This window comes from Lontra canadensis, unplaced genomic scaffold, assembly GCF_010015895.1.
Source record: "Lontra canadensis isolate GAN:19392208 unplaced genomic scaffold, GSC_riverotter_1.0 scaffold13, whole genome shotgun sequence".
Taxonomy (NCBI): domain Eukaryota; kingdom Metazoa; phylum Chordata; class Mammalia; order Carnivora; family Mustelidae; genus Lontra; species Lontra canadensis.
In genome coordinates, this window is record NW_022631007.1 from 11,226,236 (window position 1) to 11,253,924 (window position 27,689).

A 27,689-nucleotide genomic window follows, 5' to 3' on the forward strand; every position below is an offset into this window, starting at 1 on the left:
TCTTTAGGTCTTGTTGCCTAGAGTTTGCCCCAGCGGAGGGTTGGCTTCAAATCTGCAGAGGCTCGAGGGGCCCGCTCCCGCCGCAGGGCACACTAAGGCTCTGAGGTGACTGCGCGTTGCACTGTGCGATGTGAGAGGGACTACGTTTCCCAGCATTCCAGGGGGGAGTGCCCGGTTGGGGGGGACCACAGATCTCAGCACGCAACAAAGAGGCCCAGGGACTACAAATCCCAGCGCTCCCTGCATCCTGTTCCTCTGTAACTTAGACTCCAGTGTGCCGCGCAGTGTGCGCAAATTCGTAAACCCTCCCTCAGCTTCGGGGGTTTCTGAATTCGGAGACTTGAAACTGGGCGGGAAGACCCCCTTAACTCTCAGAAGAGGATGACAGCCCACAGAGAGGTAACATCTGTTTACATGGAACTCAGAAATCTCCTGCAAATCATGGTAAGGCTGCAAACAACAAACAAAAATACTGATTAAACCGTGGAAGATAATATGACAAAATGACTCCTTCAGATCGTGCTCGTTTGTTGGTCTGGGGCGCCTTCGACTTGTTTTGCAGGGGTTTCTGGTGTGCTCCTGTGTTGGACTGGGAGAGAGAACGATTGTATACTTAGAATATCCATACCGGAAGGGTTATTAAGAGAATTTGCCAATCCAACTCCTTTTGTTTTACACACGAGGAAACTGAGGCCCAGAGAGGTGAAGAGATTGTCCACCGGTTACAGCAAGTTGGGGCAGAGTTAGAATTCGGCTCTAAGTCTCCTGACCCGCAGTCTGCGCTGTTTACACCACATTAAGGTGGCGATATTTTTAGCAACATGGCTATGTGATTATTCTCCTTGGTGAAGTTTCCCCATCCAGGTTGAAACACCCAGAGGTTAGGCAAGCATTCATTTGGTGGATTTCCTGCAAGGGAAGGAGTGTGATGTTTGTTTATTTTCAGTCTAGGAAGAACTTAGTGGTTTGATCTGTTCTTTGTTTGTTGCTCAAGGTGACATTTAATGTGATTTTAGGAACTAGGTAAAATTGTGTAGGCGAGGGTTTCCTTGGACATTTCCTATCTCTTTTACTAGGCTTCCCTTCCTCTTCCCATCCCCCTTTCACCCATCTAGGCAACCACCCAATTTTTCCTTCCATTGTAATTCAACAAAGAACCTTTTCAGGTTTCCGGTAAAGGGTGAAAGGCATTGTCACTGTCATCAGGAAGATAACCATCTAGTTAGGGAAAAAAGGAAAGTCTGCTGAGATTCAAGAGGAGCTGCAATAAATGTCATAAGGGAAAGGTCATCAGAATGCCACAGAGGTTCTGATGGAAAGATTAATTACAGCTGGCAAAACTGATGGAGGAGGGGGCATTCGAATTTGAAGGATGGGTGGATTTTTTTTTTCTGTTAAAATTTATCTTAAATTTTTAAGATAAAATTTTATCTTAAATTTTTTTGTTAATGAGGTATGACATATGCAGGAAGGGCACTGTTTTTCTATACATATACACCTGTGTTCACCACCCCCTAAATTAAGATATAGAACACTTCCAGCACCCCTGTGCCCCTTCCCAATTGGCACTGCATCCTCTCATCCTGATAACCACTCTTCTGACTGCTATTACCATAAATCAGTTTTGTCGTGAATTTCATTTAAATGTAATCATACAGTAAGTACACGGGGAGTCTGGCTTTTTTTGTTCATCAGTTGTTTTTGGGAGATTCGTCCATGTTGTATGGAACAGTAACTTTTTTTTTAATTGCTCACTAGTATTATGTCGTAGGTATCTAGCAATATTTGTCTAGTTTGTTGATGGGTATTTAGGTTATCAGTTATCAGTTTTGGGCTTTTGTTAACAAAGCTGCAGTGCATGTTCTTACAGGTTTCTTTTTTCAGACTCTGCACTCATTTCTAGGAGAGGAGTAGCTGGCTTGTACAGTTTGCATATGATCAGCAATAGTAGTAGGTATTGCCAATGTTAGCCTTCACCAGCAATATAAGAAAATTCTAGATGAGTCTTAGTCTTGTCAAAACAGGGTCTTACACGTCTTTATAACTGAGGTATTTTGGCTAAATGTGGTATCTTTTTTTTTTTTAAGATTTTATTTATTTATTTGACAGGGAGAGAGAGATCACAAGTAGGCAGAGCAGCAGGCAGAGAGAGGGGGAAGCAGGCACCCCGCTGAGCAGAGAGCCCTGATGTGGGGCTCAAATACCAGCACCCTGAGATCATGACCTTCCCAAGGCAGAGGCTTAACCCACTGAACCACCCAGGTGCCCCTAAATGTGGTATCTTATTAATAGTTTTTTCTTACATTGTCTCTGGTGTTGAGCACCTTTCCATATGCTTTTTGACTCTTTCAGTGTCCTCTTTTGTGAAGTGCTTGTTCAAGTCTTTTGCCCACTTTTCAAGTTGGGTTTTTTGTCGTCTTATTCTTACTGATTTGTAGTTCTTTATAAAGTTTGGATTTGGAATTCTTTGATACAGCCTTCACAGATATCTTTTCCAAGTCTGTGGCTTGCCTTTTTAGTCTCGCACTGATGTCTTTCAATAAACAGAAATTCTTAATTTTAATGTAGTACAATAGTTCAGTGTTTTCTTTTATGATTAGTGCTTTTTTGCATTAAATTTAAGAAATCTTTGCCTACAGGCTTGGTAGGATTTTAACAGGCAAATAGGAGGGAAGAGCATTGCAAAAGAAAGAACAGGGATCAAGGTTGAACATAGGCTCCTGTGTCAGAGAGGGAAGGTGCAATTTGTTTTGGGCATGGGAAGGCCTGCAGTTCGGACTGTAAGAGGGTGGGGCAAGACAAAGCTGGAAAGATAGGAGGGAAGAATACTGAGAAGGGTTTTCACAGTCTGGACATTTTCTAAAGGAAGTGGAGGCACTACCAGAATATTTATGAACTCAAACAGAACTTAGTTGTCTTCCCTCCACTACCAGATTTGCTTTTTCTCCTCTGCAGTCCCATTCACTTAACACCACCTCCAAGACAGCTCTGGCCTACGTAGCCATAATCCTGGGTGATATCCTCCTTCCCTATTCCTGCCTTCAACTGGTCACCAAGTTGGGATAGATCTATAGTCTAAATGTCTCCAACAATGTCCCTTCTTTTTCATGTGCAACTGCCACTGCCTTGGTTCAGGATCTCACGCCCCTTATCTATACTATATCAATCACCAAGAGTTTCCCTGCCTCCAGCTCTTTCAATATCCGGTCCAATAGCAGCTAGTGTGATCATTCTAAAGTGCCAATTATTCACGCTTCTCTACAGGTTGAAAGCCCCGAGTAACTCCCCAATGCCCTTAAGATAAAATAAAAACTCCTTTACATGCTTACACTTTTTGTGATTTGCTTGCTCATCTTCCACGCTCAACTCAAGCCTCATCTCCTCCAGAACTGTGCCTTAAATCACCTCTGCCCAGAGCACAGGCAGGGGAGCTGTTATCTGTAGCACTGGGGTACTGTGCTGTCATACTGTGTATGTTGTACTGGCGACTGTCTATCATAGCCAGACAGGTCTGTCTCTCTCAGGGGCCGTGTGCTCTCCCAGGTAGAAACTTTACTATACTAAGGTTTTTACCTGGTGCAGTGCCTTGCATGTGGTTTACAAGACTCTTGATGACCTGACTCCAGGTCTGCAGACCTCACTTCTCATCCCTGAACCTTGGGTTCCAGACACTCTGGGTTTCTTCTCTGCATTAGTATATGCTACATGGAGTAAGCCTCTATGCTATGGTCTGCTGTCCTTTCTTCCCCCTTTTGCCTAGAAGATGCCAGTTTTCTCTTCCCCAACATACATACTCTCTTCTGTGCTTCCAAAGTGTTTTCATATCTCCCTCATAGCACTTAACACATGAAAGCTTGTTTTTTCCCCCCTTTTTCAAAAGTATGCTCCATACCCAATATGGGGCTTGAGCTCACGACTGGAGATTGAAAGTCTTATGCTCTACCAACGAGCCAGCCAGGCGCCCCCACACTGAAGCTTTTTGAGGGCAAGAACCTTCTCTTCTCTTTATATAATCTTCTACAACATAGAAATTAGAACAAGACAGTTTTTTAATAAACCAGTGGGTTGGTGCTAGGCTCCTTTGCATTTGTCTGATGTCTGCACTCGGATTCACTAAAAGCAAATAGAACCCTTTTCCTTGTCTTTAAGACCCAAAAGTCTCTGGTGTGTACTTTAAAGGAACCAGCTTAAGTGTTAAGCTGTGTAGCATTCCCTAGCCTTCTTCCAGGAGAGCCACTGATGTCATTTTGCTCACAGAACCATTGTTGGCTCAACCCATCTCTTTCTTATTTTAAGACGTTTTCTGAACAGAGGTCACGAATATGGTCTTTGGCTTCCCATAGCCCGGGGTCCAAAGCCGACCTTGCCACTTAACCAGCTTTTGGATTTTTAAGCTTAGAGTTATGGTAATTTAACGAGACAATGTACACACCTGGCACATGGGAAAACGCTCAATAAACGGGAGTTGTTATTACACTTAATATGTCTTTGTATCCCGGGGTAGCCTCAGCTGCTGTAGGGAACTCCTGAGAGGTAAAGCAGTGTATTTCGGGCCCAGGGTGGTGATGGTGATGGCGATGGTTTGGGCGCCCGCACTGCCTAGACTCCATTCCTCTCTTCAGGCTCCTCTCCACCTGGTTCCTGGGCTACGACACACCTCGGACCGACCCACCTCGGACTGTCTCTCCCAGGCCCAGGCAGCGCTGGAGGTCTGAGGCTGCCAACGCCGCGGGGGGAACTTAGTGTGGGCGGAACTCGAGTGCAGCGGCGGGAGGCTTCCGGGGGAGCCGCAAGGCCAACGGGTCGGCGGAGGCAGAAAAGCGTCGGACGCCGGGCCGATCATGGACGCTTGACAACCTGCGGACAGGCGCCGGGAGGCCGAGCCAGCGACCGAGAGGACGGAGAGGCGGCGAGGGCAGGTAGGGGTCGGCGAGAGGGCGGGGCCCGGCGCGCCAGGCTTGTCTCAGCAGTCTGGCTTAGCGCCAGTCTCCAGGAATGTCCGCGGCCACACCGCGCCGGCCCCGCCCCGGGGAGCGCGCCCCGCGGCTCCTCACTCCACACCCGCGGCCCTGCCTGGAGAATGCCGCTGGCCTTAAAGTCCACCCCAGCCTGCAACCCTCAGTTCCTCAACCGAGGTTTTTCTCGCTTTCGCACCCCCAGAGGCTGCCTCTTTGCCCCTCTACTGTGCATCAAAATAGCGCCCCCGCAAGACGCGAATTCAGCTTCCCTGTGTCCCTAGCCGCCGCCTGTGGCCCTCCCACTTCAGAAAAATGGGACTCTCAACGCTTCCTTACTCTTTGCCCCTACAGGCTTTGTGCCTTAGGCCGAGATTTTTTTTTTTTCTCTTTCTTTCTTTTTTTTTTTTCTTTAAAGGGACCAAAGTTTCTGTCCATTTTTCCCTCTTCACCCCAGGCCCTTCCATTCATCTCCACACGTGTCAGCTTGGAGGGGAGGTTTTCGTTCCATCCCCTCTCTCACGCCTTACCTGTCTCTCTCCTCTTACCCCTTCCTTCCTCAGCAACTTTTCTTCCCTTGCGCTTTGCTTTTTCTGTTTCGGACAAGATATTTCTTATGTAACCCTATGTGAGTCGACAAGCTTGTTTCTTTCATACTGTGGAAGGACTGCTGCTCTGTATGCCTGCCTCCGCAGGAAAACTTGGTTTCTCTTGCACAAACTATCGTTCGAATTATTCTCTTATTCACTTTACTCTGCCTCCTCTTCTTTTTTGTCACAGTGCCCCCAAATGTGTTGTTGGTGGAGTAGTCTTTTCTTACACAGGACTCCTGCAGAGTAGGTCTGCAGTGTGTATTCCCATACACTCAGCATGTAAGTGGATTATAGAATTGAGGGACCCTCGGCCCCTCATGTCTTCAGGATGGCAATACAATATCTTCATTGTTTTCTCAAATCATTTTATTATTTTCTTGAGATTTTGTACAAATTCTGAAGTCATGTTTGGTAAAATCACATAGCTATAGGAGGTCAAATAAGGGGAGTTTCCTCAAGGACTTAGACAGCATGTATTTTCTTAATTTGAATATGTTGCTTATCTTTCATTATGATTTTCTCCCTTTTTCCAGGCTTAAATGACTTCTTTGATTAAACAAAACATCTTTAATGTCTTTTTGCGGTTTTCCTTATTTGTATCGGCTGTAGGTGGGATTCAAATAACATACTGTAAGCTGTAACTGATTGCAATTGCTTATATCTGCTTTCTCTGTGTATTGGCAAAATTCTCTGTTTCTTAACTACAACCTATAAGTGAGGTAAATATAGAAGAGGTACTGAGAAACTCCTATGTGTTTCTTTGGGTCTAGTGAAGTTTAAGGGCTTAAAAGGTGCTGGTATTGGAAGACTGCCACTTGGGGATGAAGTGGCTTTTCTTAAGTGTGTTTCAACCTCTGAGCAAGGACACAATTCCTTTAACTCTAGGTGGAACCCTGCCCATCTCACAAAGTGGTTATAGCATCTGGACTGTTTTTCTTTTTTGGATACTATAAAGTTAAAGTATTCTGATGTCTGATCTGGCATTAAATAAGCATAGATTTTGCAAAGGAGAAGGAAGAATGGCTGAAACCTTTTTCTTTTGGACAGATCTCAAGGCCAGAGAATGGCAGGTGAACAGAAACCCTCAAGTAATCTCCTGGAACAGTTTATTTTACTAGCCAAAGGTACCAGTGGCTCAGCCCTCACTGCTCTCATAAGCCAAGTGTTGGAGGCTCCTGGAGTATATGTCTTTGGAGAACTGCTGGAGCTGGCCAATGTTCAGGAGGTAAGAGCAGTTTCCGAACAGTTTCCCTGTCTTCTTTGTTCTAAACCTTCCTGTGATTTTCCAGGATTCCAGGGAATTTCGGTGCTGAAGCATTGTGGACCTGTGAGGGGCGCTGTTCAGGGAGGGATGGGAATTGGCCGGGAAGAGGGAAAGAGAGCAAGGATGATGTTTTGGGTTCCTGGTCAATGTTTTCATTTCAACTTGTGGTAAAATTAGATTGGGTTACTAATAATTTGAAAGATAGGGGGAAAATCCCCTTGAACCTGATAAATAAGAAAAGTGGAGCATAAGCATAGCTGATATTTAACAGAGGTAGTTTCAGGCATTTGTGTAATATGTGTAAAATAAGACATGAAAAGCTGGAAAGTAGTCCTTTTTGCTTTGTTTGCTTCTATTTTTGATTGTTGTTATTGAAACTGGGGGTGTCTAGTTGTGGTTGTTGTGCCTTAAAAATGAGAAGGTTGCGGCGATTCACAGACCTGTACCCCTGGGGCTAATAATACATTATATGTTTATAAAAAAATAAAAAAAATATTAAAAAATGAGAAGGTTGGTGAAGAACGATTAGGTCAAACGAAGAGATGTAAAGCATCCTGTACTTTTCAACATCTGCTTCTTACTTTGGATGCTTTTACATTTATTGATTCATACTTTTATATTGATTGAAAAGTCTGGCAGCGTCTTTACTCCTTTGGGGATTGTGCTCCGAAGTTGTTGGAGGGTGGGTCAGCTTCCGCTCTCCTATCACAGCTTCTCTCTGGCTGTCTGGGGTGGTGCTAGCTCTGGGGGCGGCTGCCACATGCAGATGACTGTGGTGCTCGTTCTCATGGATTGTGTGCACCATGCTGTTGGGGGTGGCCTGGGCGTTCGTGTCGATGGTGGCCCACATCGAGGAAGTGGCTGACTTTTGCTGGCTGGTTCTTCACTTTGTGACCTTTAGGACACCTTTGCCATCAGTTGTTGGCTCCATGTCCATAACCTTGTGAATCAGCACCTGGTGGCAGAGGTGTGGACCTTCGGGTTTTGGGACTCACTGCTGTACATCTTCTTCCTCTTGATTAGGAAACTGGAGCAGTTCCCCATGACCCTCCATTGCTGACCTGGCGTCATTTTGGCTTCCTATAAAAAACAGAGACAGAAAGAGCCACTATTATGTTCTAATTGTGATTTTTTTTTTTTTTTAAAGAGGGGGCTGTGGAGAGAGAGAATGTTAAGTGTGCTCCACACCCGGGCTCTGTCTCACAACCCTGAGCTCAAGGCTTGAGCCAAAATCAAGACCTGGATCCTTAATCAACCGAGCCACCCAGACATCCCGTGAATTTTTATTTAATGTCAGCCTTGCTTATTAGACTGTAAGCTCTGTAAGGGTAAGGTCTGTTGTACTCCCCATTGTTTCCTTAATGCTTAATATGTAGTCTGACACACAGTAGGCTTTTAGTGAAAATTTAATTTACCAGAGATGTAAAAGAAATCCTGAGGAAATTTTTTTAAAACTAGCTTTATTATTTTTAAACAGACTTTCTTTTTAGAGCAGTTCTATTTTTTTATTTTTCATTTTTAAATTTTATTATTAATTTATTATTAATTTTTAATTCTTAATTTATTTTAATTTTTATTATTAATATTTTTAAAAGATTTTATTTATTTATTTGACAGAGATCATAAGTAGGCAGAGAGAGAGGAGGAAGCAGGCTCTCCACTGAGAAGAGAGCCCGATGAGGGGCTCTATCCCAGGACCCTGGGATCATGACCTGAGCCGAAGGCAGAGGCTTTAACCCACTGAGCCACCCAGGCGTCCCTATTTTTCATTTTTTTAAAGGTTATTATTTATTTGACAGAGAGAGATCACAAGTAGGCAGAGAGGGAGGCGGGGGTGGCTGGGAAACAGGCTCCCTGCTGAGCAGAGAGCCCTACATGGGGCTCAATCCCAGGTCATCACCAGAGCTGAAGACAGAGGCTTAACCCACTGAGCCACCCAGGTACCCCTTTAGAGCAATTTTAGATTCACAGAAAATTGAGAGGGAAGTACAGAGATTTCCAGTATATCCCTGCCCTCATACATGGATAGCCTCCCCCATTACCCATGTCGCCCCTCCAGTGTGGGACCTACATTGACACATTGTTATCACCCAAAGACCATAATTTACATTAGGGCTCACTCTTGGTGTTGTACATTCTGTGGGTGTGGCTAAATGTACAATGACATGTGTCCACCATTAAAGTATCATACCAAGTAGCTTTACTGCCCTGTGAATCCTTTGTGTTCCACCTATCCATCCCTCCTTCCCCTCTTAATCCCTGGCAACCATTGATCTGACTACCCTCTTCCTAGTTTTGACTTTTCCAGAATGTCATATAGTTGGAATTGTACAGTATATAGCCATTTCAGATTGGCTTCTTTTACTTAGTGATATGCATTTAAATTTTCTCCATGTCTTTTTATGGCTTGATGGCTCATTATTTTTTCAACAGAAGAGATGACAAAGGGGTAATATGTTCCTTCAGGTTCATAAAAAACCTGAATGAATATTCATTCAAGTAGTTGTTCCATAACTGTGAAAGATGGAGAGGAGATGGATGAAAATTAAAATAGAAAGACATTGATTTAGGCCAGTGGGAGAAGTTGTGGAGTATCTGCTGTAAAGAAAATAGTCTTTTAGGATTAGTTTTGTAATCATCTGTCTGAAAAGTAGGGGCTAGATTTGATGGTCTCTTCCTCATCTGTTTCAGGACCTCAAGAGGTTCTTATAACCTGAGAAGGTAGACTGGGTTAGTAGGAAGCCAGAGTTCTCATGGGGGTGCTGAGCGAATCACCACTCTTTTGCTATATCTGTTTTTTCCGTGTGTGAGCTGGAAACCCTAGTTGCTTTTCAGTGGTCTAAAATGATTGTAGTTCTTGGGAACTTTTTTTTTTGTAAGATTTATTTATTTAGGGGCACCTGGGTGGCTCAGTGGTTAAGGTCATGATCTCAGGGTCCTGGGATTGAGCCCCACATCGGGCTCTCTGCTCAGTGGGGAGCCTGCTTCCCCCTCTCTCTCTGCCTTGCCTCTCTGCCTACTTGTGATTGATCTCTCTCTCTCTCTCTCTCTCTCTGTCAAATAAATAAAATCTTTAAAAAATTTATTTATTTATTTATTTTAGAGAGTAGGGGTGGGGTGGGGTGGAGGGAGAGGGAAAGAATCTTAAGCAGGCTCTTTGCCCAGTGTGGAGCCTGATGTGGGGCTTGATGTCATGACCCTGAGATCATGACCTTAGCTGAAATCAAGATTCAGATGCTTAACTGACTGAGCCACCCAGGTGCCCCTTGGAAACTCTTTTTTTAAAGGATGGTTTAAATTAAGTAGTAGTATTATTGGTGTCCACAGAATACTGCCTTGGTAGTACTGCTTTATGGAGTTTGATAAATTAAAGGAGCAGTGGGTACATATTTGTGAGTAAAAGAAACACCCAGTTAAGTACTGCCAACAGAGCAGAGCGGCTCCAGGCAGAAGATTATCTGTGTCTGTTTTACTTCTGCAGATGGCTCTTCGCCATTCACATTAGGGAGGAATAAGTAATTTTTTTTTTAAGGTCTAAGTAATTTTAATGAACATTTTTATTTGGGACTGCTTGATACTGTGGTTTCCAGTCCCACATGGACTGTTCTGTTACACTTTATGCTGTGCTAATCTTTCCTAGCACTCACTACTATTCAGAATTCACGTAGTTCTGAAATTATTTGGAACCTACCCTACACTTCATTCAGTGTGGACTGATAGTGGCTTGTTACTTGTACCTGTCAACCCAGTTGTGTAGACAGGGCTGCTCCAGTCTTTTTTTTTTTTTTGTTTTACAATTGATTTATTTATTTTAGGGGGGGTTGAGGGGCAGAGGGAGAGAGAATCCTCAAGCAGACCGCTCGCTGAGTGTGGAGTCCAATGTGGGGCTTGATCCCAAGACCCCGAGATCATGACCTGAGTGGAAATCAAGAGTCAGATGCTTAACCGATTGAGCCACCCAGGTGCCTCTCCAGTCTTTATCTTAATGGCATGGAAATTCTAAGAAAACCTGAACTGCTTCCAGTACTCACTGCTATGTGTGTCTGTGTGTGTGTGTCAAAAGCAGTTGCTTAGGCATGCTATATGGAGTGCAAAACATGTGTTCCTGAGAGAGAAAATTTAAATTTAAAATTAAATAAATCTTACTTACTTTTTCCCAAAGAACAGAGTTGGACGGGACCTCAGGGACCATCTAGTAAAACAGTCAGCCGTGGCACATGACTGTCACCCTTTGCTTGAACACTGCGGTGACTGGTAGACAGCTTGGTCTATGAACTGTTGTTGTTTTTTTCCGTCCTCAGCTTGCGGAAGGAGCTAATGCTGCATATTTGCAGTTGCTGAACCTCTTTGCCTATGGAACATACCCAGATTACATAGGTGAGTTGGTTAAGATCTTCCAAAGACTTTTCTTAATTATGTCACTCTGTTTGGACATACTGCCTCCATGAGGATCACTAGGGTCTGGGATATAAAGCATGGGGTGGGAACTTTCTTACCTGGCTGTTTCCCACTTTATTCTGCATTGTAGGTGACCTTGCGTGAGGTCTTTATCTCTCACCGTTTATTTTTCTCTGTGGGTAAAAGAGGGACTATGTTTATGCTTATGTGTAAATATAGTCCTTATTTTCCAGATGAGATTCTTAAGGACTGGTGTTTGTAGAACACTTGAAATATTGTGAAGTGTCAGAATACCCACCTGTAAAGTACTCAAGTATTTTAAATATTATCAGAATAATGTCACTATATTGAAGAAGATTTGGAAAATAGGACACGAAGTCACTTGCAGTTGATCACCATTAAACTACTGTTAGCGTCATGGTGCTGGACTTTGGCCCCTTGTGCTTTCTGTTATGTAGGTGTCATTTAGTTTGTATACGATATTGTGTCTTTTTTCATTTACTTCATAGGCATTTTTTCATATTTTACATCTTGTCATTTTTAACATTTTATAATCTAAAACTCCATATTTGGCCCATTCTCTTTTGTAGGTCATTTGAATCTTTTTTTCCTTTTCTTCTTTTTTTTTAGAGGTTTTTTTTTTTTTATTTTTTTAAGAGATTTTATTTTTAAGTAATCTCCGCACCCAAAGTGGGGCTCAAACTCATGACCCTAAGATCAAATGTCACACTTTCCACAGACTGAGCCAGCCGGGGCCTTGGTCATTTGAGTCATTTTGTATTAGGATCTTAAGTATCAGGAATAAGGTGAATGCACTTCTAAACAGTAACTTACCTTCCACCCAAGCCATTTTTGTTTGGCTTCCCTAGTTTTTGTTGATATGACAAGGGCCTCTTAGTTTACTTTTTTTTTTTTTTAAAGATTTTATTTATTTATTTATTTGACAGAGAGAGAGAGAGAGAGATCACAAGTAGGCAGAGAGGCAGGCAGAGAGAGGAGGAAGCAGGCTCACTGCTGAGCAGAGAGCCTGATGCGGGGCTCGATCCCAGGACCCTGAGATCATGACCTGAGCTGAAGGCAGAGGCTTAACCCACTGAGCCACCCAGGTACCCCCTTAGTTTACTTTAATGGTATGACTCAGGGCCTTCCCTACTATATCCCAGACTTCTTTTTCCCTTTCTTTCCTCCTGGTCACTTGTACCTACCCTGTGCTATATCATCTGGACAATTTGCCATGTGTTAGTTTATCCTGACCTTTGCTTTGTTCCAATGAGTGTGTCTTCTGTTTCCATCCTCACTAAAGGGACAACATTGCACAGACTCTGGAACCAGACTGCCTGAATTATATTGTAGCTCCACTTCTTCTACTTATGGGTCCTTTGGCAAATTAAATGATCTCTACCCCAGTTTCCTTATCTGTCAGGTGGGAGTAATAATAGAGGTCCACAATCATTTACTTGCCCTCCTTGGGCTAGATGCTTCAGAATTTAGAATTTTGGGGATTCTAAAGAGGTAATATGATGTATATGCTTTTTTTTTTTTAATATTTTATTTATTTGTCAGAGAGAGAGAGGAGTGAGCGCGAGCACAGGCAGATGGAGTGGCAGGCAGAGGCAGAGGGAGAAGCAGGCTCCCTGCCAAGCAAGGAGCCCGATGTGGGACTCGATCCCAGGACGCCGGGATCATGACCTGAGCCGAAGGCAGCTGCTTAACCCACTGAGCCACCCAGGCGTCCCTGGGTTTTTTTTTTGTTTTTTTTTTTTAAGATTTTATTTATTTATTTGAGGGGCACCTGGGTGGCTCAGTGGGTTAAGCCACTGCCTTTGGCTCAGGTCATGATCTCAGGGTCCTGGGATCAAGCCCCACATCGGGCTCTCTGCTCAGCAGGGAGCCTGCTTCCCTCTCTCTCTCTTTCTTTGCCTGCCTCTCTGCCTACTTGTGATCTCTCTCTGTCAAATAAATAAAATCTTTAAAAAAAAAAAAAAAGAAACACATTTCACATTCACAGACACGTCCTGAAATGTTTAAAAAAAAAAAAAAGATTTTATTTATTTATTTGAGAGAGCAAGAGAGAGAAAGAGCATGAGGAGGGGAATGAGAGAGACAGGGAGTAGCAGACGCCCCGCTGAGCAGGTAGCCTGATGCAAGACTCGATCCCAGGACCCTGGGATCATACTTGAGCTGCAGGCAGACGGAGCCACCCAGGCGCCCCTGCATATGCCTTTTTCTGTAACACCTCCAAGATGTATCCAGTATTTAGTTGCATCCACAATTTGGAACTAAACAAATGAAGTTGTACAACAAGTGGGTTTAAAAGCCTGCTTCACTGAGGTCAGGAATTGGCACCAGATGAATTTCAGCAGCATGCCCAAGAAAAAGACAGCTTGGATTCACCTTTTTGGAATCCAGGATTATGGATAAGGAATTGAAGGCATTTGGGATCTTTCTTGAGAGGTTGTTGTGAGGACTGACTGGGTATGTGTGTACATGTGCCCTGCGGCTGCTGCCATTGCTGTCGCTATCACTACTGTTTTTTTTTTTTTTTCTTTAAAGATTTTATTTATTTATTTGACAGAGAGAGACAGTGAGAGAGGGAACACAAGGAGGGGGAGTGGGAGAGGGAGAAACAGGCTTCCCGCTGAGCAGGGAGCCCGATGCAGGGCTTGATCCCAGGACCCTGGGACCATGACCCAAGCCAAAGGTAGATGATTAACGACTGAGACATCCAGGCGCCCCATCACTACTGTTATTACTACAATTTTGCCCATTCTTTAAGGCTCATCTCATACTCCATCTTTCTTTTCCTTTCCTGTCCTTCCCAAGATGATCCCGCTCACTTGTACTCTCCCTTTCTTTTTTTTTCCTTTTCTCTCCTTCCCTCCCCCTCAGCCTCTTGTTCTCTCCTAGTAGTTTGTACCTTTCTTCCAGTGGTTCTGTCTTCCATCTGAAGCTGTTGAAATACCCAATTGTAAGACTGAGGGCAAGTCCAAGGCCCTTGAGTTTCACAAGTCTGGTGGACTGACAAGGCCCATCTTATCCTTAACTTCCCTGAATCACTTAAGACCCAGCATAGCATATAACAGATTCCCAGTGAAGACATGCTGACCTTGGTTGAGTGTCACACAGGGCACAGATAGTATTCCATTCAGGTGATTGTCTTATCGTTTGTGCATTCATGCCTGGCTTTTCAGGCATACGTGGTCTTCTGGAGAAGACAGGAGTTGCTCGTGGAACATTTGCTTCATGAATAAGTGCAGAGTCATGACAGTGAATCAATAGTAGATTTGGTGTGGGGAGTTGGTAAGCTTAGTCCATAAAGCAATTCTAATTTTATTTTGTGTCTTGATTTTTGTGGTGGGTGGGACTGAGCAGCCAACAAGCAGAGCCTGCCGGAACTGAGCACAGCTCAGCAGAACAAGCTGAAACACCTTACCATCGTGAGCTTGGCGTCGAGAATGAAGGTACAGTGCCGAACCTCTTCCTCTCTTGCTCCTCACCCTCAGGCAGGTGTCGCACTGGCATCGGTGCATGAGCTCCCAGCCGTTGCACGGTAGTCATACCATGAATGTGTAAAATCGGCTTGGCAAAGGGTGACAGAGATAAAGATAACAATTAAAATAGTGTAGATAAGTATTCACCATTTCTTTCAGGAAAAGTATGCCCAGGAGACCTTGTGAATCAGTTCTGGCATGTTGCGGTAACTCAACTGTGTGTGAACGTTTTGCCATACCAAAGGGAGACTGCCGTTTCAAGATAGGTAGTTTTCAAATGGGGGCATCTCAAGGCAAGTTAGCCCCTTCATCTGTTGCTTAGTGCACTGTGAACCTGGTGCTGGAGGAAAAACTTGCTCTGTTGGACTTCCTGAGAGCTAGATTTTTAATATGCTGCCTTCTGGGGATTATCAAGCTTAATTATCTTAATTAGGATTTTTGCCTTGTATGCTATCTTAATTTTTTTTTAAAAGATTTTATTTATTTATTAGAGATCACAGGTAGGCAGAGAGGCAGGCAGAGGGAGAGGGAGAAGCAGGCTCCCCGCTGAGCAGAGAGCCCAATGCAGGGCTTGATTCCAGGACCCTAGGATCACGACCCGAGCCGAAGGCAGAGGCTTAACCCATTGAGCCACCTAGGTGCCCATATGCCATCTAGATGCTAACCTTCTGTAAAATAACCACTCCATCATATCTGAGTTCTCTGCCCAACTCGATTTAGGAGAGGCCTTGCAGTCAGGTTCTCCTAGCCATTAACAAAGAAGAGCCAGATTTCGTTAATTTACAGTTGATTTTGGTTCTCTGCCCAATCCTGGCATAACTGTCCCAAGTTTTTGAGGGTCTTCGCCACTGAAGAAGTTTGCCCTTTGCATCCCCCTCTGTGACTGAGCTCGAGAGATGGGGATTTGTTTTTGCATTGCCGTTTCAGTTGTTGAGACCATTTCCCTGGTCTGATGCCAGATTTCTGATTCTCAGTCTGGCATTTCGGGTAGGGGGCCTATTTTCTTAGGAAAGGAGGACCTAACCTCTTTTTTTCTTTTTTTTTTTTTTTGGCCTGATCATGGATTTCCCAAGTGTAGCAAAGAGTAGGAGTAACTTTTTTCCTTATTTTTGCAACCTGTCCTTATAAGCCCATCCACATCCCTGGGTTTCAGACCTTTAGTCATAGAAAACCCCTCTAGGTATGTTAACTGTTAATCTCTTGTTTGTATACCTCTTCCTCCTGTCTGTTTTTGAGATTTGATGGCTGTGTTAACTTCCAAACTAAAATTGGTGTGTCCAGAAAACTGGATATCTAGATATACATTTGTCTTGGATAAATGCAGAATGTTGATATAGCCCAGTAAGGGACTGTTGTTGGGGAATTGACACTGGTTGCAAGAGTCAGAGAAAACAGATGTAAACTTCAGGATGACCCCTGAGCTGGCAGTACCCACTGGTGACCAGTAGGTGGATATGTTAGTCTGTAAATCTGTTGTTTGTGCACTCTTGAGCAGGCAGCCGGTTCTCCTCTCCAGTGTCTGAAATTGTTCAGAGTTTGATGATCTGGCATTTTATGTCACGTCTGCAAGCTTCCAGAAGGTGGCACAGTGGCACACACTGAGTATTTCCCATTCTTCTCTGGGACACTTTTTTTTTTTTTTAAGATTTATTTATTTGTCAGAGAGAGAGACACTGCGCATGCAAAGCAGTGGGGGCAGCAGCAAGCAGGAGGAGAAGCAGGCTCCCCAATGAGCAAGGAGCCCGATGTGGGACTTGATGCCTGGACGCTGGCATCATGACCTAAACTGAAGACAGATGCTTAACCAACTGAACCACCCAGGCGTCCCTCTGCAACATTTTCTAAGAGTGCTTCACAGTATGAAAGCTAAAGGCTGGGTGAAGTCCAGGACTCACATTTATCTAAGTCTTGTTGCCATAGATATTAATAATTAACCACCAGGCTGCATTTCCCAAATCCCTGAGACAGGTGTACACCTGTGTTTTCCTTAGCCCTTGTCAATGGTTTTTATAAATACCGCATGGCTTTATCTGCAGTGTATCCCCTACTCCGTGCTGCTGAAGGACCTGGAGATGCGGAATCTCCGGGAACTAGAAGACCTCATCATCGAGGCTGTCTACACTGACATCATCCAGGGGAAGCTGGACCAGCGAAACCAGCTGCTGGAAGTGGATTTCTGCATTGGCCGTGACATCCGAAAGAAGGATATCAATAATATTGTCAAGACCTTGCATGAATGGTGAGGTTGAAAAAAGGAGGGGTCACCTCTCATTAGGGAAGGGGACGTATGGCATGCCCTTTGTGCCTCTGCTTCGGGAACTGTTGTCTCCCATTATCAGCTGGGGCTGCATGGGGGCTGGAGCCTTAGGACACTAAGCCGGGGAGTGGGGCTGCATTGGGGGCCAGAGCTGTGCGGCCACAGGAATTCCTGCAGGGGGCTATTTAATAGCAGGCTTGGCAGGTGGAGCCTCTGAAGCCTAGCCGTGTGATACACATCCAGTGCTCTGCACACTCAGCCTCCGAGTCTGACCAAGCTCAGGAAGTTAGTGTTGCTCAGATTCCATGGATATGAGAACCCACGTTCAGTGTCAGTAACTTTGGGCTAGTATTGGTAAAACGTGAGGGATAGTGAAGACGAGGAGTGGGTTATCTGAAATGGGAACACAGACGCACACACAGACTATTTGATGATCATATTCTGGTATATAAAAAGAAGTGGGACATTTGCATGTTCTCTATTTTTTTTGCATGTTGTCTATTTTAATGGAATTTAATGTTTGCAAGAGCTTTGGACATTCGCCAAGGATTTGTTATTGTGCTATAAAAATGATTTGGAGTTTATAAAGCCAGATGGGCCTACTTGGAGGAGAGGTTTTAGGTGAGGTTTGAAGGAGGGCAGGGTTAGGGCCTAGTTGGAGGTGAGGAGAGCATGTCCCCAGGCAGGCACGTGGTGTTGGAAATCATGAAGCAGTGCAGGCAAGTTGTGTGCATACGGTTAGGGAACTGGATTCAGGTGCTGCCCACATCTTGGAAGTGTTACATAAAGAGGCATATGCAGGGGCACCTGGGTGGCTCAGTCATTCAGCATCTGCCTTCGGCTCAGGTCATAATCCTAGGGCCCTGGGATCGAGCCCCGCTTTGGGCTCCCTGCTTAGCAGGAAGCCTGCTTCTCCCTCTCCCACTGCCCCTGCTTGTGTTCCCTCTCTTGCTTTCTCTCTCTGTCAAATAAATAAAAACTTAAGAAAATAAACATTTCAGGTATGAGTGGCCCAGCTTTGACTCCCTGACCCCCTGTCCAGACCCATCCAAGTTTCCCTCACTTCAGCTGCTATTGGACTGCAGGGTGTGTGCTGTCCTACCCTTACCCCAGGTTCTGTCCCAAGTGTGGCCCCAAGCACCTTCCCTTTACAACATCTGACATAGGCAGGAACTTTCAAAAGATTATAAAAGCGTTCAGTCAGAATAAATAGGAAATAAACTTAGAAAACACCCCTCGAGGGAGGTGCCCTAGCATGCAAATCTCGGCCTCCCGTCCTACTGTGGCGGCTGCCTTACTCCATCTTTGAGATGACCGATGCTGTTTTCATGCCCATAGTTGCCTCGCTTCACTGGGTTTCCACCCGAAGGTGCCATCCTAACCCCATCCCAGGATGTTTCTAGTACAGATTCTTAGAGCTTGTGTTGAGGGAGGCACTGGAGTAGATTTGAAACAAAACTGTTAGGGAGAGCAGTACTCCAAATACGGCAGAATGTTTGCAGTTAGACTTTGAGGTAGAGGGTAAATGTGTATTCATTGTACTATTCTTCAAACTTTTTTTTTTAGCTTTTAACATTTTCAAAATAAAAGTGGGGAAATGAAGTAATGAGGGGAATGACAATTAGAAAGTAACAAACTTTTTTTTTTACAATTTTATTCATTTATTTTAGAGAGAAGCAGAGGGAGGAGCAGAGGAAGAGGGACAAACAGACTCTGCATTGAGCGTGCAGCTCCATGCAGGGCTCAATCCTGTGACCTCAGATCATGACCTGAGCCTAAATCAAGGACCAGGGGGCACCTGGGTGGCACAGTTCGTTAGGTGTCTGCTTTTGGCTCAGGTCATGATCTCAGGGTCCTGGGATCGAGCCCTGCATTAGGCTCCCTGCTCAGCAGGGAGTCTGCTTTTCCCTCTCTCTCTGACCCTTCTCCCTGTTTGTGCGTTCTCTCTCTCTCAAATAAATAAAATCTTAAAAAAAAAAATCAAGAGCCAGATGCTCAATTGACCGAGCCACCCCGGCGTCCCGGAAGTAACAAACTTCTGAGAAAAGGGCCAGTGTTTAAAATAGGATGCTTTTAGGGGTACCCGTGTGGCTTAGTCAGTTAAGTGTCTGCCTTTGGCTCTGGTTATGATCACCGGGGTCCTGGGATTAAGCCCCACACTTCCTGCTTCCTGCGCAGTGGGGACCCGCCTTCTCCTTCCTCTGCTGCTTCCCCTGCTTGTTCTCTCTCTCGTTTTCTGTCAAATAAATAAAATTTTTAAAATATTTAAAAAAATAAAATAGGTTGCTTTTAGAATATCATTTTTTCCGTTGAGAAAAGTGGTGAATCCATGCCACCTGTAAGATCTGTCCTAATTCCCTTAGTGGGGTACATTCTGTAAACCTTTCTCATGGGATACAAAAGTTGACATTCAAGCTGTGTTCTAGGAAACTGTGTGTCTCCAGGTGCCCTGTATCATCAGAAATACTGGTCTTGGGAAGAGCGAAGGGCAGGTCTTCCTTGGCAGACAGGGTGTTAAAGGAAGTCCCTATCAGGAGTTGGGGACGGAGGTTTTGGAGACTGGAGGAGAGCTCCCAGGCCTTTCTGTGGCTCAGGGCTGGTTATCTCTGTTGTAGGTGCGATGGCTGCGAAGCAGTTCTGCTAGGCATCGAGCAGCAAGTTCTGCGAGCCAACCAGTACAAGGAGAACCACAGCCGAACTCAGCAGCAGGTAGAGGCAGAGGTAAGAAAGAGGACATCTCTTACCTGCTCCAGGAATCCCTGTTTGCTTATTTTGTGATTCTTGGTATGGGTGCACCAGCCACCAACAAACAAGCACTGGGCTAGTGGGGTACAGATGTGGATGACATGGTCCCTGCTTTTCGCACTGTCTCCTTCCTGATTCCTGGTTGCATAGGGGTGAACAGGCTCGGAGAGTGGAGACTGTTGTCACTCCATGGCACACACGCACCTCTCAGCTGTGGAGCAAAAGAAACTAGTTTGGGGTGGGTCTTAAAGATGGGTGGAAGGGTGGAGGAAGGGGTGCAGCGGGGTAAAGGCGTGTCGGGCTTTGAGGCCCTGGCTGCGCTCTGCTTCTGAAGCTATGCGGTAGGTGCACTGTGTGCGTTTTACTCTTGAAGCTACACATGGATATTACAACCTGTTAACATGCATGAAATTTCATGTTGAGGAAGGAAGGGAAAACATTTGGCAGATGAGATGCAAGTGAAGAAAGTGTATGATTATGGTTTTAGTGACACCTGGTTGTTCTGGACACATTTAGCATCCCAGAACACAGGCTCTTGCCTCTCGGTTAAGGGGAGCTCGTGTGCCTGTGGCCTTGGCACTTGTGGAGCAACCTCAGAATTTAGAGCAATAAACTAAAAATTGTGGCATTGGAAGTCCTTTTCTAGTGTGATGGAGCTTGAAGTGTTCGTGGTATTTAATAAGTTTCTAAGTCGTGTGTCCAGGAGTATGGCAGAATGGGACCCAGAGTTACGTTCTTAAGAAACCTAAGAAAAGGGATGCCTGGGTGGCTCAGTCAGTTAAGTGCCTGCCTTCAGCTAAGGTCATGATCCCAGGACCCTGGGATCGAGTCCCACGTTGGGGGGGGGTTGGTCCTTGCTCAGCTGGAGTCTGCTTCTCCTCTGCCTGCTCTGCCTATTGCTTCCCCTGCTTGTGCTCTCTCTGTCTTACAAAATAAATAAAATCTTTAATAAAAAAGAAACATAAGAAGTAGATGTGCCTTTCGAAGGGGGATTTGTGGAATTTGAGGATTTCCCTTACCCTGTTATATGTACTCCTTGAGAATAAAGCCTTACTTGTCTTTGTAAGACCAGCTCCTTGTCACATGCCTAGCCCATAGTAGGTGCTCAAGTTGTTTGTTGTACTGTGTATTTTCTGGTACACCCTGTGTGCCTGTGTATTGCTCAACTCCACTTTTCATCAACTAGAACACATTTATTTTGGGTACACACATACCCCTACATACATATATGTGCATACCAAGTCTGAATGTTCAGGGCATTGTTTAATTTTTAACCCTACTTCTAGCCAAAGAAGTCTGAACTACATTTAATTTATCACAAGCCAATGACAAATGCAATTAGTATTTGTAAGCCTGCTGCTTCTCCAATAAGCTGTGTAATCCTTGTCTTGAATATTGTGGTCTCCTCTCTGAGCTGGGATTGATGTCTGAGCAGAGTAGGAAGTGCTAACCACTCTCTCTCATCCATTGATTCTTCCTTGTAAGTTAAACCGTGGAAACGAGTGAAGTTTGGGGGTGAGATGTGCCCGCGAACCTGGGGTAGCCTGTATGAAGCAAACCGTCTTAACCTGGTTGGTAGCCCGAGAGGAGCCTGATGGCCACTGGCAGCCCCACTGTGCCCAGACTGTTGCTAATTGTGTGGTAGGTGGTGGGCTTGGATTGTGCTCACTAGCAAAAATGAATGCTGTTAATTTCAGAATTTTGAATTGTTCAGGTTCATTTCCATGACAAATGGTATCTGTTGAAAGAAGGCATTGACTAATGGTGAGGCATGACCAATACTTAGAGAACAGTGTAGGCTCTTAAGTTACAGTTATTACAAAGAAAGAGAGAGCCAGTGGACGTGCATTTGCTCTCAGAGGCCCACTGTTGAAAAACCGCAGCTGTGGTTGCTCTGCCGGCAGAGCCTGATGCTGCCACCAGGTGGCGGTAATAATCTGATTACATTTGAGAGAAAGTTGAGGAAAAGACCAAGGCCACCTCCACCACCAGTTAAAACAATCTACTGTCTTTTTTTTTTTTTTAAAGATTTTATTTATTTGACAGAAATCACAAGTAGGTGGAGAGCCAGGCAGAGAGAGAGAGAAGAGGAAGCAGGCTCCCCACTGAGCAGAGAGCCTGATGTGGGACTTGATCTCAGGATCCTGGGATCATGACCTGAGCCAAAGGCAGAGGCTTTAATCCACTGAGCCACCCAGGCGCCCTAACAATCTACTGTCTTGACAGTCTTCTAGAAAACCTGGAACAGACCAGTATGAGAAGAGAGGGAACATGGTCAAAACCCAGCGCCTCGTCCATTTTCCATTAAGTAAATGTATAATCTGGGTACTTAATGTAGGATGCTGATCATTTCCCAGCATGAGGTGTATAGAAGGCTGTTTGTAGACTTGAAAACAAATCTACCAAGAACAAAGGGACAGAGGGAGAGGGGGAAGCAGATTCCTTGCTGAGCAGGGAGCCCAACGACTCAGTGCTTGATCCCGGGATCCTGAGATCATGACCTCAGCCAAAGGCAGACGTTCAGCTACCTGAGCCACGCAGGCGCCCCGAGATGGCGTGTCTTGGACTGGCAGGACACTGGGTGAAGCCATGCTTGACTTAGGATGCCCTCTGTATTCAGTGTCCCAGCCTGCAGTCCTCTGTTGATGCTCCTTTCAGGAAGGTTGTAGTGCTGATGGAGAGGACAGCAGTTTAGGGCATGGCTGTTCCTATATCACAAAATGACAACACAAACCTAAATAAGAGTTGGGCTTTAATCTAGTCAAGGCTCATTTTGCAGATGATAGATCTCTTCCAGGAACCTGGTGTTGGCCTCAGTCACAGCACTGCTTCTTCTCCGTAGTAGGCCTGCCTCTCACCCAAGCTCCTGATATTCTGACTGCTGAGAACTTTTTTTTTTTTTTAAAGATTTTATTTATTTATTTGACAGAGATCACAAGTAGGCAGAGAGGCAAGCAGAGAGAGAGAGAGAGAGAGGAGGAAGCAGGCTCCCCGCTGAGCAGAGAGCCCGATGCGGGGCTCGATCCCAGGACCCTGGGATCATGACCTGAGCCGAAGGCAGAGGCTTTAACCCACTGAGCCACCCAGGTGCCCCTGCTGAGAACTTTTGACCCTGATGATTCCCTTTCTTTTATAGACGACTCTCTTCTTTATAGACTCCCTGCTTCACAGAGAATATGGGGGTCATCAAAATGGGAAAACACCTTTACCTCCACTTAATCTTTCCAATGCTTTTCCTACCTCTTTTCTTCCTCTCAGCTGGCTGAGGGACAAAAGCATAAAAGATTCTTTAGAACTGGTGTTGGGGAATGTGTGTGTAAACAGGCACGAGAGGGCACAGCTGGTAGAAGTACAAGATGAAGTGATCTCTTTTCAAAAGTCAAGAGAGCAGTAGTTGTTAAAATGTAAAACGTGCCAACCCTACGATCTGGGAAGCTCACTTTTAGGAATATGCCTTCCAGAGCTGTTCACAAGAGTACGAACAGGTAAACATAGAAGACTGTTCTTGGCAGCACTGTACGTAAATGAAAAGCAAGCTGGGAACTAATTTAAGAAAATTGTAAAACATTCGTAACAGTACACAGATGATACCAAGGATGTGTGGAATGTGGAAAATGTTCAGAAGTTGCTTCAGTAATTTCAAGCCCTCCTTTGTTGAGTAAAGAAACGTGTGCCGAAGACCAGTGTAATCCTGTTTTGCCAGTCCTGGTACTGTGTTTTCATCATTTATCGCTTGGTTGGCTGAAGTCCATCCTCTGGTTGTTTATTCAAGAAAGCTCATGCAGCTGCATTCCCAAAGTGCCTGTGAAAATATTTTTAGTTTCATACATGAACAGTGGTTAACTGACTATAGCGTTGTTAAGGCCCCCTTTCTGTTTCTAAGGCCATTTGAACCAGTGCTTTCTCTCACCTGCTGTGTGGTACCTCTTTGCCCGATGGTCCACTTCCACTCGCTTAATCCCTTTTTTCAGCCAAGGAAGTGTTAGTTCCATTTTTTGCTAAACTCATTTCCATGTGTCTTCTACGAGCAGTCCCTGCTTGCTTCTCCTCATCTGGCTTTCTAAAGATAATCACTGATTTTCTTCTAGAGGATTCTGGTTTCTTTCCTGGGTGACCCCAGTATGGTGTGAACAAGTTTCAATGAGTTTTCGGCACTTACAGGCTGAGCACACTGATTCCGTGTCTCCCTCCAGGTTACCAACATTAAGAAGACACTCAAAGCCACCGCCTCCTCCTCGGCTCAGGAGATGGAGCAACAGTTGGCTGAACGGGAGTGTCCTCCTCACGCTGAGCAGAGGCAGCCCACCAAGAAGATGTCCAAAGTGAAAGGTCTGGTCTCCAGCCGCCACTAGGGCCGGCTGGGGCAGCTGGCACTCACCAGGCCTGGGTCAGGTGGGGAGGGGACACCGAGGGCCTATTTCCTCCCCTCTCTACCTTCAGTGAGTTCCAGACCTGCCCTTCCCCTCACCAGCGCCTCCCACCCTGTTGGTACTGTTCCAGAAGAACCGTTAATCCTTTCCTCACCCATCCTCTCCTCCCCCAGTTGTTCCTTCAGACTCAGGGGCTCCACTGATGCCATCCCAACAGGGTCAGACACTGCCCAGCTTCCCTCCAGGAGGTTCTTGTGTTTGTTTAAGGGCTGTCTCCCTCCCAGTTTTTCTTTTGCTCCATGTCATTTTGTCAGGCTGATCATAAGCTGGAGGCAGCTTCAGCCAGCCCACAGGGATGACGGCGAAGGAGGCTTCTCTCTGGGGAGGAGGGTCTGCCTTCTCCAGCCCCAAGTACCACAGGCCCACACTGGTGCAGGTGACCTCTAGCCGGGTATCAGATGCTTTCTTTTCCCTCTCCTGCCTTATCCCTTGTTGGCAGCTCCGATCAGGCCACGGAGGGATGTGATGCTGGGCTATGTTTACTAAACCTGCGGGTTTTCAGCCTCTTAAGCCCAGCTCCAATCTCTCATTAGTTGGGAGCACTGGGTTGACTAACCTCTGGTATGTGAGCACCAGTGGAGGGTGCTACGGGTCTGTTGGGTGGCAGAAGTTTCTTCCGGTTTGGTGTTCTTTGCTGGCCATGCTTCCTGCTGCCGCCTGACTCCTCAGACTGGTTTTCAGTGTGAAGGTCCCAGCTGCTGCAAGGGACTGTCTGCCGACGCTTGCTCTCCCGAGATCTTTTATCCCTCCCAGCGACGTCCAAGCTGGGGATGGTAGTGCCGAGGGCCCTCTGTCTGGTGAAGGACCTGCTGCTGCTTCTGTCTCTCTTTCCACCCCTCCTTGGCTGATGACCCAGAGCCCTCTGATGATGGCATTCTCCTGGCAAGAGAAAAGGACTTGACTAGCCTTTCTGAACTTGAACAGTTTCAGGTTATATTTTAATTTTTTTTTTTGTACAGGTTCTGATTCTAATACATTTCAACATGCTTTTTTTCCCCCTTGTGTCAATATTTGTTATAAACTAATCGCCGGGGATTTTTCACCTGGTTGGAGGGTGGCGTGTGTGTTTGTGTGTGTGTGGTGTTTTTTTTTTTAAGGGGTGGTGGAGGTCCTGGACTGATATTAAAGTTCAATGACAGAAAAAGCACATTTTAGAACAAAAAAATAAAAGTGTAGATTTAATGTATGTGACTGTGGAGTGCAGGGTTGTGTAGCTGGTGGATCTGGAGGATCTGGGATTAGGGTGGTTCAGGGAAAATGTGACACCTTTCAGTTCCGTGGTTAAACAACAGATTTCCCCTTTCTCCAAACTGTCCAGCAGGTGTTGAGTGTTGACTGAATGTCAACACAGTATTATTTCCTTTTTCACCTGGTCCATGTGCCCATACAACCTTCCACCCTACTGGAGAGTTTAACTCCCAAGGCAGGTTTCAAGAAACACCTTGATAGATGTTCTATGGAAAAGGGGTTCTGTTGTTAAATAAATTTCACTCATCCTGCATCCCACGTCCTCATGGGAAATTCATTTTAAGGTCTCAGAAAAGGCCTGGGTGAGGAAGCCTATGCCTCCACTGATTTCACCACCAAATTCTTCTTGGTACTACTATCTAGTGGAACACACTTTGAGGAAATTTTTGGAAACATTATCTGTTTCTCAAGAACACCTTCCAGCCTTGTAGTTTTTTACAGCTGTACTTTCTAGATCCAAACCAGGCACTCTCACTCTTGGCAAGTCATCTTTCATCCTTATCTTTCCCACTGGGGAGCGGACTAGGAAGAGTGGCTTGACTTGTGTGAAACGTGTGACCACTTGTTTGACTGCCCAGGGCCCCAAGGCGCTCTAGGTTCACCTTCTTTATGGTTCTGCTGCTTGCTTGCTTTAAAATAGTAATGGCAGTCCTAAGAACACATCTGTGAAGTGCTCTGTAAAGTGTTCTTGATGTAAAATAAAGCCACTAAATGCTGTCCTCTGAAACAGTCTCCCAGGCTGTAAGGGGGAGTATTGCTTTGGTTAGCCTCACTTCACGTATGAGGAAAGAGGACTCAGAGACCCAGAGTACCCTGATGATAAGTGGAAAACAGACTCCTAGGTCTCCCGGGTCATACATCCTGCCGTGTTCTCCCTGTTGGAATGTAATTTAAAGTCTGCTCCACAAGTGCCCGCTTAAGCAGCACGTATACTAAAACTAGTCTGCTCCCCGGACAGACCTTTGGCATTGTTTCACTGGCTTGTTCCTCTGAGGGCTCTTCTTGCTTTTAACTGACACCCAACACACCACGGTCTCTGCTTCCCAAACCCACTTAGCTGGCTTCGTAAGGAAGCGGAGGGGATGGGGGTGGGGCTCCAGGAACTGGGATCAGCTGGGATGTTCATGGCTCTGGTGGGTTCCCCATCTGCCATACTCTGACTGCTGGGCTGTCTGAAATGCATGTAGTTGTTTTCCTTAGAGTGTTCAGAGGAGGTGTCCTCATCAGGGGAGCATCTCAGGAAGGAGATGCTGCAGCACTGAGCCTTAGCTTGGTAGCAGTACCTCTAGCCAACTTTAAGCTGTTCGCTTCCTGAAGTCCTCTGGTCTTTACTGTGTGTCCAAATGAGAGGCATTCTGGTTCCTCCTTGGGTAACATTAGGGAGGTAGTCAAAGCCCCCAGTATAGGCTGTTCTTGTGTTCCAAATCTGGGATGACCACCACTGATGGTGGGATCTCCCCCCTCACCCCATATTTTTGAGTTACATAAAATGGGGTGACCAGAGACTCTTGAGATGATTGACAGCTTGTGATGTATTACCTACTTGCGGTTTCCTCTGTCTGATGTGCCGGCTTGCTGGAATCCAAATCACGTTCCAGTTCTTATATTAGAGGCATTATTCTAACAGCCTGAGACTTCAAACACTTTCTTTGAAATGCAGCAATTAATTGGTTCTTACTGGGCCTGAAGGGCTGTCATATAGGTCTTTGAGTTTCAAGTTTAGCATACTTTGATCGTTCTGGGATTGTACCTGTGTCTTCCTGGGGATTCTGCGTATACCAGTGAGCATCTTCCTGCTTCAGTAAGTCTTTTCTTATACCTTCGCTGGAGATTTACAGATTGAAAATCTGTTTTTTATTATAAATTTCACTTTGCATCTCCATTACATTACCCTGAGGACAGTAAATGGATCTTTTACACTTAGTCTATTAGGCAGGTCATCTATGACTTCACCTCAGGACAGTAAACATGTGGTGAGTAAGTGTTCCTCATATAAAGGGAATGTTGGGTCTTTTTGGGATGGGCACTGTTATTTTTAGTTAAGGATAAAACTCAGAAGGAAGTAAGTGATGGAGAAGGGGAAGATGGGGTGCACTCCAACTCTTCTTGGGGTCATTTATGCCTGTCCTTACATTGCTTTTCCCTAGCGAGACCCCAGTATGGATTCATCTAGTTACTTACCTTTCCAGATTTTCAATTTCACAGGAAATGGGATGGAACCATGGGAGCGAATTACAGAACCTATGGAGGACATATAGAAGTAAAATAGGAAGGTCACAGTGGAACTCTGGCAAACACTTCCAGCTGG

At 45.3% G+C, this 27,689-nt stretch overlaps 1 protein-coding gene across 4 annotated transcripts; it reads left to right on the forward strand.

Annotated features, from left to right (window-relative positions):
- The first annotated feature begins 254 nt into the window (after positions 1–254).
- On the forward strand, positions 255–25,324 carry COPS7B (COP9 signalosome subunit 7B). Of its 4 annotated transcripts, none has more exons than XM_032857487.1 (8): positions 256–444; positions 4,623–4,919; positions 6,596–6,773; positions 11,114–11,189; positions 14,583–14,671; positions 16,738–16,940; positions 19,574–19,679; positions 23,897–25,324. In XM_032857487.1, the coding sequence occupies exons 3-8, from the start codon at positions 6,612–6,614 to the stop codon at positions 24,053–24,055; spliced, it is 795 nt and encodes a 264-aa protein (XP_032713378.1). In that variant the 5' UTR covers positions 256–444; positions 4,623–4,919; positions 6,596–6,611; the 3' UTR covers positions 24,056–25,324. The 4 variants fall into 4 exon arrangements, with proteins under 4 accessions (XP_032713380.1, XP_032713381.1, XP_032713378.1 ...); XM_032857488.1 differs by having other exon boundaries at positions 256–399; XM_032857489.1 differs by lacking the exon at positions 4,623–4,919 and having other exon boundaries at positions 255–444.
- The last annotated feature ends 2,365 nt before the right edge of the window (positions 25,325–27,689 follow it).

What these genes read in the sequence shown, in the direction of transcription:
- COPS7B (XM_032857489.1), top strand. Translation starts at nt 6,612, where the DNA reads ATGGCAGGTGAACAGAAACCCTCAAGTAATCTCCTGGAACAGTTTATT. An exon ending in AGCTGGCCAATGTTCAGGAG is followed by an intron (nt 6,774 to 11,113) that starts GTAAGAGCAGTT and finishes TTCCGTCCTCAG; the next exon opens with CTTGCGGAAGGAGCTAATGC. An exon ending in GCTTGGCGTCGAGAATGAAG is followed by an intron (nt 14,672 to 16,737) that starts GTACAGTGCCGA and finishes CTTTATCTGCAG; the next exon opens with TGTATCCCCTACTCCGTGCT.